The following is a 16,606-nucleotide window of genomic DNA, read 5'->3' as shown; positions in this document are numbered from 1 at the left end:
TGGGAGGAAGAGGCAGACAAATGTCTAAGTTCTAGACCACTTTGGTCTACAAAGCAAGGTCTAGGACAGAGAAATCCTTTCTTGAAAAAACAAACAAGCAACCCCTACCCCCCCCCAAAAAAAAACAAAAGAAAAATAGTATTGTTAAAAATTATTTAGAGAGGGGTTGGGGATTTAGCTCAATAGTAGAGCGCTTGCCTAGCAAGCACAAGGCCCAGGGTCTGGGTTCAGTCCCCAGCTCCGGAAAAAAAAAATAAAAAAATAAAAGAAATTATTTAGAGAGATAGAGGCTCTTACTATGCAGCCCTGGTTGTCCTGGAACTCACTCTCTAGTTCAGGTTGGCCTTTGACTTAGAGATCTGCCTGCCTCTGCCTCCTAAGGGCTGGAATTAAAGGTGTGAGCCACCATGATCAGCACTTACAACTTTTTTTTTCATCTATTTCTCTTTGCATGTGAACACTTAAGTACACCTCAGTGCTTGTTTTGTGTGGGGGGTAGAGGTAGGGGTGTGGTTGCACCCATGTGGAGGTCAGAGGACAACTTGGAGGAGGCAGTTCTCTCTCTCCTTCCAAGTGGGGCCTAGAAATCAAATCCAGATATTCAGGTTTGGCCATCTCATCTCATCTCCCCTAATGGTTCTGTTCTCTTCCGAGTCAGGGTTTCATGTAGCCCATGTTGACCTTTGACCTATAAATTACTATGTAGCCAGGACTGATCTTGAATCCCTGATTCTCCTGTCTCTCAAGAGCTTGGATTACAGTTGTGCTTACCTTACCAGCTAGAAATTACATTTTTGTTTGTTTGTTTGAGACAGGGTTTCACTATATATCTTTGGCTGTCCTGAAACTCACTAGCTTGCTAGCCTGCCTCTTCCTCTTGAGTACTGGGATTCAAGGTATGAGATACTAATTTTGGCTTAGAAATTACTTAAAAAAAAAAGATTTTATTATGTATGTGAGTATACCATCACTGTCCCTCAGACACACCAGAAGAGGGCATCAGATCTCATTACAGATGGTTGTGAGCCACCATGTGGTTGCTGGGAATTGAACTCAGAACCTCTAGAAGAACAGTTAGTGCCTTTAACTGCTGAGCCATCTCTCCAGCTCCAGAAATTACTTTAAAAAAAGATTATAATTTATTTTATGTGTATGAAATAGTTACATACATATATGGTTGTGCAGTACATGTATACCTGTAGAATTCTCTAGAACTGGGGTTATAGAGAGTTATGAGCCACCATGTGGTGATTCTACTCAAACCTAGGTTCTCTGCAAAAGTACCAGGTGCTCTTAACCACTGAGCCCACTGAGCCATCTCTCTATCCCCTAGGAGTTATTTTTTTTTAAAGATTTATTCATTTATTATATATAAGTACACTGCAGCTGTCTTCAGAACACACCAGAAGAGGGCATCGGATCTCTTTACAGATGGTTGTGAGCAACCATGTGGTTGCTGGAAATTGAACTCAGGACCTCTGGAAGAGCAGTCGGTGCTCTTAACCTCTGAGCCATCTCTCCAGCCCAGGAGTTATTTTTTTAAAGTGTCTCTGTTTTAGTGATTATTCATGATAGAACTTATTGTCTTGACCTGTGTTCTATCCCTAGAACCTAGTAAAGGCGGAGGGAGAAAACAGACTTCACAAAGCTGTTCTCTGACCTTTCACATGCATCAGTGGGGCAATGGGTGCTGGAGAGATGGCTCAGTGGTTAAGAGCACTGACTGCTCTTCCAGAGGTCCTGAGTTCAAATCCCAGCAACCACATAGTGGCTCACAACTATCTATAAAGAGATCTGATGCCCTCTCTTCTGGTGTGTCTGAAGACAGCTCCAGTGTACTTATATAGAATAAATAAATAAATCTTATAAAAAAAAAAAGCAATGGAGAAGTTCACATTCACATTTGTGGAATCTTGGTTATTTGAAGGGAGTATTAGAGCCTCAAAGACTTACATGTTTTCCTCCCTTTGTTTGTACGTTTCTCCTCCAAGCCAGCCATTGTAAAAGACTGCCTATAAACATTGTTTTTTAATCATAATGATCACATTTAAAATCTCACCACTACCTCTTACTAGGCACAACACTGCCTGCGTTAGGTAGACATTTAGAAGTCCATACAGTAAGCCTGTCTGCTACATGAACAGAACAAACTTGATCAAATTTACCTATTGGATTCTTTGGCAGAAATTCTGAGTTGGGTTAAGAATTTACAGCTAAGGGCCAGGCATGGTGACACACGAACTGGGGAGACAGTGGTAGAGGCAGGCAGATGTCTGAGTTCAAAGTCAGCGTCATCTACAGAGCAAATGAATTCCAGAACTGCCAAGGCTATATTGAGAAACTATTTCACTCCCTCCTAACTGCCCCCATTTGAATTCGAGTCAGAGTGTCTGACTCATAGTTAATCCTATTCCATGAAGTTAAGTAATTTAAGGCAGATTTCCAAATCCCTTGTGAATGACAATACCAACTTACTAAGTTGAGGGTTTTGAATAAGTAAATATAGAACAAGGCAAGTTGTACATACAGTGTATGGCACAAAACTATCAGATGTGCTGCTGCCTTTTTTTAAATCTAAGATATAGTTGTATTATTGGCTTTTGCTCAAGGTGACACCCATAAGTGTGGTGGCTCATGCATGTAATCCCAACATTCGGAGTTAAAAGCAGGAGATCTCTGTGAATTCGAAGTAAGCTTGGTTTACATAGTTCCAGGCCAACCGTGGTTACGTAGGGAAACCCTGGCTGGGAAAAAAAAAATGGCACCTTCCACGGTCAACACAGCGCTTGGTCATGTTCCAGAAGCATCTGTTGCTCTCCAGGCGCTGAAGTAGTAGAACACCAGGCGCCCACCTTGGTAGGATGCATGGGGAATTACGATAGGACATAGGGTTCGCTCCTTCGATGTCGTCTGGGCTTTGTGGAACGTGGCGCCGAGCTAAGACGAGGACTGGGGCCTTTACAAGACACTCCTAGACGCCGCAGCAGGAAGTGAATAGGGCGACTTCCGGCGCGCTCAGATGACGCACGCACCCGGCTTCCGTGTTGGGAGCTGGCTACAGAACCTGGGACGCGGAGAGCTGGGGTTGGGGCAGCGGGGCGGCCCGCGGGCCTGGGGTGGGGATGCACCGGCGCGGGGTGGGAGCTGGCGCCATTGCCAAGAAGAAACTCGCCGAGGTGAGCGGGAAGGAAGCCGGGCTGAAGCCTGCTCTGCCCTCGAGACACCGAATTCTCCCGGAGTGGAGTTCTCTTTCCCTAAATCGCCTCTTAAACTATCTGTAGAAGACAGGCTTCTCCGGAGCCCAGGGATAAGTGCATTGAAGTTTCAGGAGGCCGCTGATTAAGTCACTTTATCAGACAGATCCTTACACTTGAATACTAAAGCTGTGGCAGCACAATGGGAGCCTTAACGATCACTGTCTCAACTCATGCCGGTCTTTTTGTCTGACAGGCCAAGTATAAGGAGCGAGGGACTGTCTTGGCTGAGGACCAGCTGGCTCAGGTGAGTCCAGGCAGGAAGGGAGATGGAACAGGGCTGGTCAATATACCTTTGGTATAGATTGTTTCCACCGAACTAAAAATAGAGTGTCAGGGAAATCCAGATTTCGTTTTAGGGAGATTGCTAGAAATACTAGCTAAGATTTTTTTTTTTTTGAGGGATTAGACTCGTGCATTTCCCCCTTTTATTTTATTTGGTTATTGTCTTTTTTTATGTTATTCTTTTAAAGATGGTGTCTGACTTTGCTGCCAAGGCTGGGCTTCCAGCTTGTGATTCTCCTGTCTCAGCCTGAGGAGTACCAAATGCCACCGCTCCCAGCCTTGTGGTTTCTTTACATACATGGTCAATTCTAGGTGAACCTAGTGATCTGGGAACGTACCTAAGTGGTAGAGTGTTTGCCTAACATCCACACGTACTTGAGGCCATTCTCAGCACAGCAAAAATTTAAACAAATTTTCTTAAAAAATCAGAATGATAATTTCTCCTAAAAGTACTGATATGTGGCCAGGCAGTGGTGGCACACGCCTTTAATCCCAGGATTTAGGAGGCAGAGGCAGGTGGATCTCTGAGTTGGTGGCCAGCTTGGTCTACAGAGGGAGTTCCAGGACAGCCATGACTAGCTACGTAGAGAAACCCTGTCTTGAAAAACAAAACAAAAAAGAATGCTGATATTTGCTTACTTATAACATTGCAGTAGGAACAGCATTAGGAAAGCACAAGACAATGGGATGTGTCTATCTAAAGAAGTTGAGACAAAAAGTAAAATTATCAATATTAAGACATTTTGAAATGATAATCTTTAGTCATAATGATTAATAATAAGGACAATGTTGTTCAAAGCTGAACAGTCTGTTGGGCAGATGCTGTCTTTTGAATTTTTTTTGTTTTGTTTTGTTGAGACAGGGTCTCTGTGTAGTCCCAGCAGTCTGGAACTCACGATATAGACCAGGTTGGCCTGGAACTCACAGAGATCCTCCTGCCTATGCCTCCCAAGTGCTAGGATTAAAGCCATGTGGCATCATATCCGGCTTTTTCTTTTTTCTTTTTATTTAAGAGTTAGGCTCTTGTTGCTTATCACTGGTGTGGAACTAGCCGTGTCCACCTGCCTCTGCCTCTGTCTCCGCATGCCGGGATTAAAGGACTATATCACCACATTCACGTCCTTTATGTGGTGCTTTGTATCAAAGCCAGGGCCTGGTACATGCTGAGAATGTGTCCCATCACCAAACTTTACCTCAACTCACGGCTTTTATTTCAAGTACCTCACAATGATGAGAACGTGCATGACTTGTGGCACCTGTCACTCATAGCAACTGGGAACCCGCAGGAGGGCGGATGAGTGATGGGTTCAAGTCCCTTCTCTAACCTCACCCTTTCCTATATGGACTCTGAATACACTTGAGTATTGTGATTGGTGAAGGAGAGGAGGTGGTTTGTCTTGAAATGGGCTCTTGATCTGAGGAAAAGTAGACATCAGAGCATGTCGTTGTAATTTTTAAAAAAGACTTATTATTTTCTTTATATATTTGTCAGACTACCTGTGTACACATGTATGCAGGAGCTTACAGAGGCCAAGAGAGTGTCAGATCCCCTGGAGCTAGTGGTGGGTAGTGACTTAGCATGCAGTGTGAGTGAGTCCTGAGAAGCAGAGTCTGGTCTTTTTTTTTTTTTTTTAAATAGTTATTTATTTATTTAGTGTATAAGTACACTATAACTGTCTTCAGACACACCAGAAGAGGGCATAAGATCCCATTACAGATGGTTGTGAGCCACCATGTGGTTGCTGGGATTTGAACTCAGGACCTCGGGAAGAGCAGTCAGTGCTCTTAACCACTGAGCCATCTCTCCAGCCCCAGACTCTGGTCTTTTCAGAGGCATCAGTGGTTTTAGCCACTTAGTTCTCTCTTCAGGCCTCATTTCAGTTTCTTTTCTTTTTTTCCTTAGGACAAAAAGCAACCTGTTTATTTCAATGTAATTTATATACAAGATAAAAACTCTTCCTTCTGCTCAGAACTTTTCCGGAAAGGTCTCCGTTTCTTCTTTAATCCTGGTTTCTACGAGTAATGTTAAGTCACTGTCTGTATTGGAGAGGTTGTAGCTGACTAACACCTGCTTGCTGGTCTTCTGGCTAAGCGCAGAGGGAGGCCCATGGAAGTCGTATCAGAAGTGTCTCCAAAAAGAGGGGTGCACACAGGGATGGAGTCGTAGCGGCTGCACATGGCAACTGCGATTAGAGGTTGTCCCCACCCACAGGAAGAGCAAGTCCACCTCATAACATGAAAGTGGACGAACTGCTCCCAGAGCCTCCCACTGAAGTTGTGAAGCGAGTCCGACATGGCTCATGGCTCCTCCATCCCGCCAGCCACCGGGCCACAGCAAGGAGACCAGGCAGGCGTAGTCGCCCAAACCAGAGAGAGTGAGCGCCTTCAGTTCCTTTTCTTCTTCTTTTTTTTTTTTTTTTTTTTTTTTTTTTGTCATGGTCTCATCATGTAGCCCAAGCCTTTAGCCACGTTTTGCATCTAGATTATGCTTTTAGTTAGTTTGTTTTTTGAGACAGGGTTTCTCTATGTACAGCAGGCTGGCCTCGAACTCAGAGATCCGCCTGCCTCTGCCTCCCAAGTGCTGAGATTAAAAGCATACACCAACATCCCTGGCTCCTGATTATGCTTTAAGAAACACTTATCTGGGGACGGGAGAGGTGGTTTATCAGTTAAGAGTGCTTACTGCTCTTGCAGAGAGGACCTGGGTTTGATTCCCAGCACCCACATGGAAGCTTACAAGTGCTTACAATTCCAGTTCCGGGCATACGAACCGTATGATCTCCTCAGGCTCCTGTACACATGTGGTGCATATACATACACTCAAACATGCACACCTAAGATAAATATTAAGAGATTAAATAAATAAAAGCTCTTGTTTGACAGGGCAGTGTTATGGGTGAATCTCTGAATTTGAGGCCAGCCTGGTCTTCAGAGTGAGTTCCAAGACAGCCAGGGCCACACAGAGAAATTCTGTCGAAAAACCAAAACATCAACAACAAAACAAAAAACCAGAACAAGCTGTTGTTTATAGGGAAGGCAGCCTGCCAGTTGTAACTGAGAACAGCGATTAGAAGAATATAGAGAATTCAGATCATTTTTTTGTGGCAAATGAAGAGATGTTGGGTCAGAAGTCATTCTTCTTGGTGACCTGAAAGCTCTTTGTTAGTTAGAGAAAAGGAGATAAATCTATTTTAGAAGTAATAGAGATAAAAGAGGTAGTAGAGATAATTCTCTTCATTTTCATTTTCTTTTTTTAATAAAGAAAATTGTATTTACTTAGAAGCGTTCAGAATGTCAACAAAACAGCTGCCATGTTTTTGCAATCACAGAGCCATGTTCAGTTAGCAGAACAACAGTTACCTCCATGTAAGCTGCATCAGAGACAACTGAGGATGGAAACAAAACAAGACAAAACCAAAAGAAAAGAAACCAAGAACCAAACTACTGTGCCCATATGTAACTAATTGTGCTGTGCACCAACATGAATCTGCTTTAATTTCCATGCCAACTTACCAGGCAAGGTTAGTGGCTATTGAGAATACCACCAGGACAGGGCTAGCTAAAGACACACTCGGTAGTGTGTTAACTGTACAAAAAAGACACTGTACAGTTTAAAAACAAATCCTACACAGCCTTACATTTCAATTTTTTTCTTTATTTTTTTATTTTTTATTTTTTTTGGTTCTTTTTTTTTCGGAGCTGGGGACCGAACCCAGGGCCTTGCGCTTCCTAGGCAAGCGCTCTACCACTGAGCTAAATCCCCAACCCCAAAATGCCATTTCTTTTTTTTTATTTCTTTTTTCCAGGGCTGGGGACCGAACCCAGGACCTTGCGCTTCCTAGGCAAGCGCTCTACCACTGAGCCAAATCCCCAACCCCAATTTTTTTCTTTAAAAGGAGTGAGTTATGTACGGGGGGGTTAAATGTTTATAGACCAAAAAAATCTGCACTAGAACCAACTTATTTATCATCATCTTCTTCATTTTCCTCTTTTTTTCTTCTTTTTTTTTTTTTTTTTTTAGATTTGATTTGTTTTCTTTAAGTACACTGTAGTTGTCTTCACATACACCAGAAGAGGGCATCAGATCTCTTTACAGATGGTTGTGAGCCACTATGTGGTTGCTGGGAATTGAGCCCGATCTCCGACCCCAACCCACCCCTGCTCTTTTTTTTTTTTTTTGGTTCTTTTTTTCGGAGCTGGGGACCCGAACAGGGCCTTGCGCTTCCCTAGGCAAGCGCTCTACCACTGAGCTAAATCCCCAACCCCTCGGGTGCTCTTAATCACTGAGCCATCTCTCCAGCTCTTCATTTTCCTCTTTTTCCTCATCCTCTTCATCCACCTCATTGCTTTCCTCTTCCTTCTTTTTCTTGCTCTTTTCAGCCTTGACCACCCCTGTTTTTGCTGCATCAGGTTTCCCTTTAGCTCTGTAGGCAGCAATATCCTTCTCATACTTCTCCTTCAGCTTGGCGGCCTTCTTCTCATAAGGCTGCTTGTCATCCGAGGCAGTGCTGTTCCACACCTCTCCTAGTTTCTTTGCGACATCACCAATGGATAAGCCAGGACTCTCGCCTTTGATTTTTGGGCGGTACTCAGAACAGAACAAGAAGGCCAAAGGAGGCCTCTTGGGTGCGTTGGGGTCCTTGAACTTCTCTCTTTGGTCTCCCCTTTGGGGGCGGGGATGTAGGTTTTCATTTCTCTTTCATAACAAGCCTTGTCAGCCTTTGCTGTATCTTCAGAATCCCCCTTTTCTTTAGCAGACATGGTCTTCCACCTCTCTGAGCACTTCTTGGAGAACTCTGAGAAGTTGACAGAAGCATCTGGGTGCTTTCTTGTGCTCCTCCCAGCAGGTCTGCACAAAGAATGCATATGAGGACATTTTGCCTCTCGGCTTCTTAGGATCTCCTTTGCCCATGTTTAGTTGATTTTCCTCTGCGAGGCATAGAGTCGCCCAGTGCCCGTCCGGCTCTCGCTTGCCCTGGCGCTGTTTCTATGGAGCTCAATGTACTGCAATGGCTGTGAGAGCGGGAGCCAGACACAGCCTCATTTTCTTTTTTTGAGACAGGACTTTACAATGTAGCCCTGGCTGTCCTGGAACTCACTCTGTAGACCAGCCTGGCCTCAAACTCAGAGATCCACCTATAGATCTGCCTAAAGGCATGGGACACCACGGCCTGGCTATTCTTCCATTTTTTAAGACAAAATAGATTGTTGTACCTTCAGTTTAGTTAATTTTTCCAGGAAGAAGAGAAAAACACATTAGTTAGGAATGTTGATTATCAGAACTGGGACGTGTGAAAACAAACACAGATTTTAGAAGAGAGGAACCAATATCATCTCCTTCTGCAGCACAACCGTGCCGGGCACAGCTGGGAGAGGGAGCACAGAGATGAGCATCATTGCAAATGCTGGAATCATGCAAATGCCTAGGAAGCACAGGCAGGAGGATCAGGAGTTCAAGGTCAAGCTAGACAGGACTCCATGAACCCCTGTCTCAAACTAAGGACAAAGACTTTGTAAAGAGATAGCACAGAACAAATAGGGTAAAAAGGGGTCTGAAGGCCGCTGGTTATTCAGTTGTTACATTTATTTGTGTATAGTGTGTGGGCTCCTGCCACATGAGATGTGAGAAGGTCAGAGGGGAGTTTACACTGCAGCTGTCTTCAGACACACCAGAAGAGGGCATCAGTTCCCATTACAGATGGCTGTGAGCCACCATGTGGTTGCTGGGATTTGAACTTGGGACCTCTGGAAGAGCAATCAGTGCTCATAACCACTGAGCCATCTCTCTAGCCCCTCCCCTTGTCTTTTTTAACAGATGTCAAAACAGTTGGACATGTTCAAGACCAACCTAGAAGAATTTGCCAGCAAGCACAAGCAAGAGATCCGGAAGAATCCTGAGTTCCGAGTTCAGTTCCAGGACATGTGTGCTACCATTGGGGTGGATCCCCTGGCCTGTAAGGGATTGCCTGTGGGGTCAGGGGCTCCTGTAAGCTCTTATAGCTGCTCCCCTGTTATGGTCTCTTCTGTGGGGCATCTCTAGATGGCCCTTCAAGGAAACAGGGAGAGTATATGTTGAGGGAGCATCCTGGAGGACTGTGTGTGCCCTTCTGAGGTGGAAGGCGGGGAGCCCGGGAAGCTAGCTATAGTCTGTGGGCGCCATCTTTCCTTGAACAATCTAGTCTACTTTTTCTGTTCTTCATGACTTTCTTCTTAGTAGAAAAAGAAGAGTATTTTAAAGATTTATTTTCGTAATTTGTAATTATGTTTAGGGGGAGGCAGCATAAAATGTATGTGATCGCAGGTGCCCTCACAGGTCAGCGAGCTGGAGTTAGTCTGTTGTAAGCTGGAACTGGAACTTGGGCCTCTGAAAGAGCACGTAAAGCTCTTACCTGCTGAGCCAGCTAAGGGAAGCCCCATAAAGAGAAGAATTCTCTTTTTTTGACAGGGTCTCACTATGTAGACTAGACTGGCCTCCAACTCACAGAGATCTGCTAACCTCTGCCTCTCTACTTCTGGGATTTAAGGTGTGTGTCACCACACCTGGCTTTTGAACATGTTTCATTTATGTGTATGAATGTTTTGTCTGCCTGTCTACCATGTTCTGGCCCAAGGAAGCCAGAAGGCAGCTTTAGATTGCCTGGGACTGGAGTCACAGGCAGCTGTGAACCATCACTTTACCAGCTGAGTTATTCTGCCACCCCATCCACCCCCTCTTGGTGACAGGAGCTCATGTAGCTCAGACTGGTTTCAAACTTGCTATGTGGTGAGGATGACTTTGAACCTGCTTACCTTGCTGCCTCCTGTTCAGAGGGCTGGGGTTGCTGGTGTGCACTCTGCACGCATGCGCCTGGCTCAGAGGCTCTTCATTAGTAAGCATGGCGGCACTTAGGCTTGATTAGGCAGGGTTTGAATCAAAGTCTGGGAACAGGGCTGGGAGGAAGAACCAGGGCCTAACTTGTACACACAGGACTTCCCACAGGATAGATGCTTTAATCCACCATTGAGAGAAGAGAAGAGATGAGAATGGATGAATAACACAGCTTTCATTTTTCTGTTTTTAGCTGGAAAAGGGTTTTGGTCTGAGATGCTGGGTGTTGGGGACTTCTATTATGAACTGGGCGTCCAGATTATTGAAGTGTGCCTGGCCCTAAAACATCGGAACGGAGGTAAGGGTGGTTGGGACTTGTGAACTGCGCTTTGGACTTAGTTTTCTGACTTTCTTTTCTAAAATTCTGTAGCCTGCAGGCCTCTAAGGTCTGGAGACATATCTTAAATATTTCATGTTGTTGAATCCATGGCTGATCTCTACAGCCATGGTTAGAGGTGGAGGTAGGAGGGTGGCCTGAGACTGGTATACAGTGCTCTTTGTTACGAAGTTCTCACTGTAACTGTAGGTAGACCTGACCCACCTTTCTGAAGTCCAGTGGGGCCAACCCAGCCTTTGAGTTCTGAGGCTCAGGTTCATGATTTCAAAATTTGGTCATCTGGGGCCAGTGAAGGGGCTAGCCTGATTGCATGAATTCAGTCCCTGCAACACATAAAGATGGAGGGAGAGAGCTGAACCCACACACTTGCTCGCTGAGCTCCATATGCACTGCTTGGCATATCCACATGTATATCCATACATAATACAGTATTAACATGTACTGTTTATTTTCTTTTTTTTTTTTAAAGATTTATTTTTATGTATACGAATACACTGTTGATGTCTTCAGACACACCAGAAGAAGGCATCAGATCCCATTATAGATGGTTGTGAGCCACCATGTGGGTGCTGGGATTTGAGCTCAGGACCCCTGGATGAGCAGTCAGTGCTCTTAACCACTGAGCTATATCTTCAGCCCATATGGTTCTGTTTTATCTCAAGCACTCTGGAGGCAGAGGCAGCCAGGTTTCTGTGAATTCCAGGTGAACCAGGGCTATATTATGAGAGATTCTGTCTTTCAACAAAAAGTTCAGTCACTCTGACTATACTGTTGGAGGCCTGCCTGGGCTACCTGGCAGAGACTTGTTTCAAAGAAACCTGACAATCAAATTGTCCATCTGGTAGAGCCATCTGTTTTGTTGTTGTTTTGAGGTAAGGTCAGGCTCTGAAGCCCAGAGTGGCCTAGAACTCATGTCTGCCTCGGTCTCCTGAGTGCAGGGAATCCAGGCAGGGGTGAACCACCGTGCTCCTCTGCTGCCTTTGCTTTCGGACTTTCCTGGCCTTCACTGTCGAGAGTCCTAGCAAGGTCTCAGGGCTCATTTCTCAGGGTCTAACCAGTTATTTGAGGAGAGATCGAGGAACTAGAGTAACATTTGTTCCTTGTAGAGGAGGTTGTCCATGTATCTCAAGCAGTCGTAGCTATCTAGGTAATTTTTCATTTTCTTTCTGTCCCTCTCCAACAGGTCTGATAACTCTGGAGGAGCTACATCAGCAGGTGTTAAAAGGAAGGGGCAAGTTTGCTCAGGATGTCAGCCAGTATGTCCTGCTTCCAACCCTTTGAAGTATTAAGGAATTTTTTAAAGACAGGGTCTCACCAGACAGTGATGGTGCATGCCTTTAATCCCAGTATTTGGGAAGCAGAGGCAGGCGATATCTGTTTGAAGCCAGCCTGGTCTACAGAGCAAGTTCCAGGACATCTGAGGTTATACAGAGAAACCCTCTGTCACAAAACAAAACAAACCCCCCAAAACAGGGTCTCTGTGTGGCCTAGGCTGGCCTGTGGACGTAGAGTAGCCCTGAATGGACATCCCATCCACCTGTGCCTCTCTTCTTAAAATTGTGTGTGCAGTGCCCATAGAAGCCACGAGATGCCTTTGCATCCTCTGGAACTGGAGCTTTGTGAGCTGCTGTGTGGCTACTGCAACTCAAATCTAGGTCCTCTGAAAGAGTGGCTAGTACTTTAACCACTGAGCCATCTCTCTCCAGCCCCACCACCTCCTAGTGTTGAGATTATAGGCAGGCAAGAACACTTTAAATATCATGTAGCACTCTTCTAGTCCTCCAATGTCTAGGCTACCTTTAGAACCATTCTTTTTAATTTTTTATTATTTTTAATTTTATGTATTTAATGTATATGAGTGCATGGTCTTCAGACACACCAGAAGAGGGCATCAGATCCCGTTGCAGATGTTGTGACCCACCATGTGGTTGCTGGGATTTGAACTCAGGACCTCTGGAAGAGCAGCCAGTGCTCTTAACCACTGAGCCATCTCTCCAGCTTCTGCTTTAGAGCCATTCTTAATCAGTATGATGAAATTAATTCTTTTTTCCTGTTTTTGGTGGTATTGTGGATTGAATCTAGGTCCTTATACTGTGAACTACATCCCTGGCCCTATAAAACCAATAGTGTTTTTGAGTCAGGGTCTCACTGTGTAGCCTATAACACACTCTGTAGATCAGGCTGGTCTCAAACTCGCAGAACTCCACCTGCCTCTGCCTTAGCAGTATTGAGATTGAAAGTGTATGCCACCACTTCTGGTGTATGTTACATCTTTTTAATGTGTTGAGATTACTTATTTGGTGTCAAGGAGACTAGAGCAGTCACCTAAAGACAGGACTAAGGTGAGGGTCAGGTGACAAGCCATAGGTTGACCTAGTTGACCTGTCTGTGCAAATCCAAGGTGAGAAAAATAAGTGTTCCCAGAGACCAGACTGAAGTGATGTACTGAAGACCAGGAATATTAAAAAGCAAGCAGTGGCAGGAGGCGGCCAACCTTGCTCTTTGTGCATCAAGTTTTCAGAAGAGAGGGGAGCCAGTGTAGTCAAACAGACGTCGGTCTGCTCCTGTAGGAAGAGCATTCACACCACAGTGTCCTTTCCCTGGCAAGGGGTGTGAACCTCACGTGTGCTGGCTGTGCACGGTCTCCATGTTCTCTGGGTTTTTTTTCTCTTCACCAGTGGCCAACTATAATGGAAAATAGTGGTAATCAGCTGCTGCCCCTTTAAAAAAGGACAAGCACTCTGTAGTTTGCTGTAGTCCATACCACAGCCTGTTGGCACCTCGGTTGCTGTTCTGCTTAACGTATCTGAGTGTTAGGCCTGATTTGCCAAGGGTCTTTAAGCTGCTCTTACTCACTTCAGAGACGACCTGATCAGGGCCATCAAGAAGCTGAAAGCACTGGGCACTGGATTTGGCATCATCCCTGTGGGAGGAACTTACCTCATTCAGTCTGTTCCAGCTGAGCTCAATATGGATCACACTGTTGTGCTGCAGCTGGCTGAGGTAGGGTGTGTTTTTGAGAGTGCTGAGGGGCAGCCTGGGCTGTAGTCAGGAGCGGTGTCCACCTGTCCATTGCTCTGGCCTTGTGCAAAGACTGTCTTATGACCTACTCTGGCCTGTGCCACTCAGCACATTTATTGAGCAACTGCAGTGCAAAGCACCTGTGTAGACTGTGGGACAGAGAAGCTAATACAGGCCCTGCCCTTGGGGTGCTTACAGTCTTGTCAGGTAGACAGAGATGCAGACTACATTTCTTGGGGTAGATAGACCTTCTGATGTCTCAATTTGAGTTCCTCACAATCCCCCTGCCCTGGTTTCTCAGCATGCCTGAAGCATAAACATCTACAACATAGGGAAGATGTGTTCATTTTCTTAATTCTATAGTATAGAACAAAACTAGATAAGTAAGGGGCTTTCTGTGCTGGGAGATGGGCACAGTGAGGTGCTGCAGCTTTGTACTTAAATACATAGATGAGACTTTCGATTACCCCCTCCCTTCTTGGTGTGCTCCGAGTTCTCTATGGAGGTGTAACTTGGACCCGGTTTTTAGGGATGAATTCACAGTCTCTCTTCATCCTGAAAATCACCTCTCTGCTGGGAACTTTCTTTTCCTGCATGCTTAGACTTGTTTAAGGGCAGCATGTCCAGATAGATGTCGTCCTGCTTCTAGCTAGGCAGGTGCTGGGCTCCAAATAACACCCTTAACTGATTTAGTTCCTGTTTATTCCTTCCTCCAGAAAAACGGTTATGTGACTGTCAGTGAAATCAAAGCCAGTCTTAAATGGGAGACGGAGCGAGCACGGCAAGTGCTGGTACGTGACAGACAGCCCTGGGGCTAAGAGGCAGCCTCACTCTGTTCCCTCTAGCTTCGTATCAGGAAGCCTAGCATCTCTGCTGGGTTAACACTGAGAAGGCAGAACTTCCCTAAAGCTGGCCACTTCCCCTGATAATGCACACTTGCTAACTTTCCAGGAGACGTTGATCAGGAGCATGACAGAAATACAGTTTGCACTGGAAATAGTACAGAGCAAAGGGAATTGGCAACCACTGAAGAGAGTTATCTGTAATTACAAACTGCATATTCTATGGTGGATAATTTTGCACATACAAACTTGTACCAGTGAAATACTCAGGCTTAGGAGAGAGCAAAATGAAGTGTTTCGGTACCTTTTCCATATCCCAGCAATTCTTTGCACTTCTGTAAATGAGAGAACATAAAATGCATGCCTAAAACATGTTGACTGGACAGTCAACAGCTTACTTAGGAACCAAGTCAGTTGTAGTTCTGGTGCTCCCTGCAAATGATCTGAAAACCATCCAGAACACTGATCTCCACTTGCGCTGGGGAGTTGGAGACAGGCAGGGACTTCGACACTGTGTCAGCACATACTGTTGGAGCCTTGCATTCTTTCCACGAGCATTTACTATAGCTGGACAAGTTAAATACTTGGTGTCATTCAGGCCTTGGCCAAAGCCAAACATGATTCCATCTGGGCGTGTGAACAAATGAAGGCACAAGGTTGTCTGAAAACTTCCCAGAAGCTAACGTAGGTGTGGGGGCTGCTTAGCTCCCCAAATGTATCTATAATCTCCCCTTTTTCAAGTCAGTCCTGTTCTTCCCTACAGGAACACCTGCTGAAGGAAGGACTGGCCTGGCTGGATCTGCAGGCACCAGGGGAGGCCCACTACTGGCTGCCAGCTCTCTTCACAGATCTCTACTCCCAGGAGATATCAGCCGAGGAGGCCAAAGAAGCCTTTCCTTGACTGAGTGTGGAGGGATATACAGCAGCAGGCCCGAAGACGTCCTGCCTGTGAATAAACCTGGACAATTCTGTTTATAAAAAAAATTCATGCCAAGTTTTTTTTTTTGTTCCCCCAGGATTTATTTTTGGAAGTGCCTTCACATTTCATGTTTTGGAGGAAGCCTTTTATCCAGCGAGGATAAACTGAGTAACAGGGATAGCAGCAAGCACATAAAATGACTTGCATAGATTCAGATTCCCAGCTGGGCCAAGATGCAGCGTCTTGTGGCTAGCCTTAATATAGCTGTGAAACAAATTACCACTTCAGTGATTCAAACCTCTTCCTCATTCCTTTCCACCCCACCATGACTTGTCTTGCAGCCTCTGTTGAGGTTCTTGATTAGAGAGACCAAACTGAAGGAAACTTAAGTCTGGTGTTAGAGGAAAGCTAGCTGTACTTCACTGAACAGTTTCACTGAAATCGAACAATTTGTCCAAACTCCTTACTTGTTCTCCACCAGGTCCTGTAGACTCAAGGTGGGGAACTGCTGAGAACCTGTCCTGTTCCTTTTATATACACTGCCCATTGGTCCTTACAGCAACCTGTTAAGCAGTTATCAGATTCTCAGGGGAGTGAATGCCAGAGGCAGTGCAAAGCTAAAGCCAGGCTCCACTGGCCATTACCCTGTCACTGTGCCTACAGTGCAGGCTGGCAGGACAGAATGTGCACTGGCTAGCTCTGCACTCTTGATCAATCAGGAAAAGCCTTGTTAGAAAGCAGAATCCTCTCAGAGCATGCGAATGAGACAGTAATAGAGAAGAGCCTTGAGTTTATACCCCACTTACAAGCTGTCAGATCTAAGTGCTGGTTCAGTATCTGGACACTGAAACAGGTGTCTCCAGACAGCCTGTAGCCTGGGCCCATCTTTACACTGTCTGCCCTCACAGGATGTGCTCACTCCCAGTTTTGAAAGCTACCTTTGAGTCCATTCGGGGTTAGTTGTTCCTGTCACTGCTCAGGGCATAGCCCTCCACTTCCAAATGATAGAAAACCAACCACAAATAGCTCTTCGCACAGATGCTTCCAGGAAACTGAGGCCCTCCCTCCTGACAGTTTGGA

At 45.3% G+C, this 16,606-nt stretch overlaps 1 protein-coding gene and 1 pseudogene across 1 annotated transcript; one reads left to right on the top strand and one right to left on the bottom strand.

The window, feature by feature from the left end:
- The first annotated feature begins 3,042 nt into the window (after positions 1 to 3,042).
- Positions 3,043 to 15,601, top strand: Snf8 (SNF8 subunit of ESCRT-II). The gene is made up of 8 exons (XM_032911824.1): positions 3,043 to 3,176; positions 3,451 to 3,501; positions 9,355 to 9,493; positions 10,601 to 10,705; positions 11,928 to 12,000; positions 13,606 to 13,747; positions 14,482 to 14,556; positions 15,371 to 15,601. The coding sequence occupies exons 1-8, from the start codon at positions 3,123 to 3,125 to the stop codon at positions 15,506 to 15,508; spliced, it is 777 nt and encodes a 258-aa protein (XP_032767715.1). The 5' UTR covers positions 3,043 to 3,122; the 3' UTR covers positions 15,509 to 15,601.
- Positions 5,506 to 5,852, bottom strand: LOC116908602 (annotated as a pseudogene).
- Positions 15,602 to 16,606: the final 1,005 nt, after the last annotated feature.

The sequence above is a fragment of the Rattus rattus genome, chromosome 9 (assembly GCF_011064425.1).
Source record: "Rattus rattus isolate New Zealand chromosome 9, Rrattus_CSIRO_v1, whole genome shotgun sequence".
NCBI classification, from domain to species: domain Eukaryota; kingdom Metazoa; phylum Chordata; class Mammalia; order Rodentia; family Muridae; genus Rattus; species Rattus rattus.
This window is presented reverse-complemented; position numbering and strand designations above follow the sequence as displayed.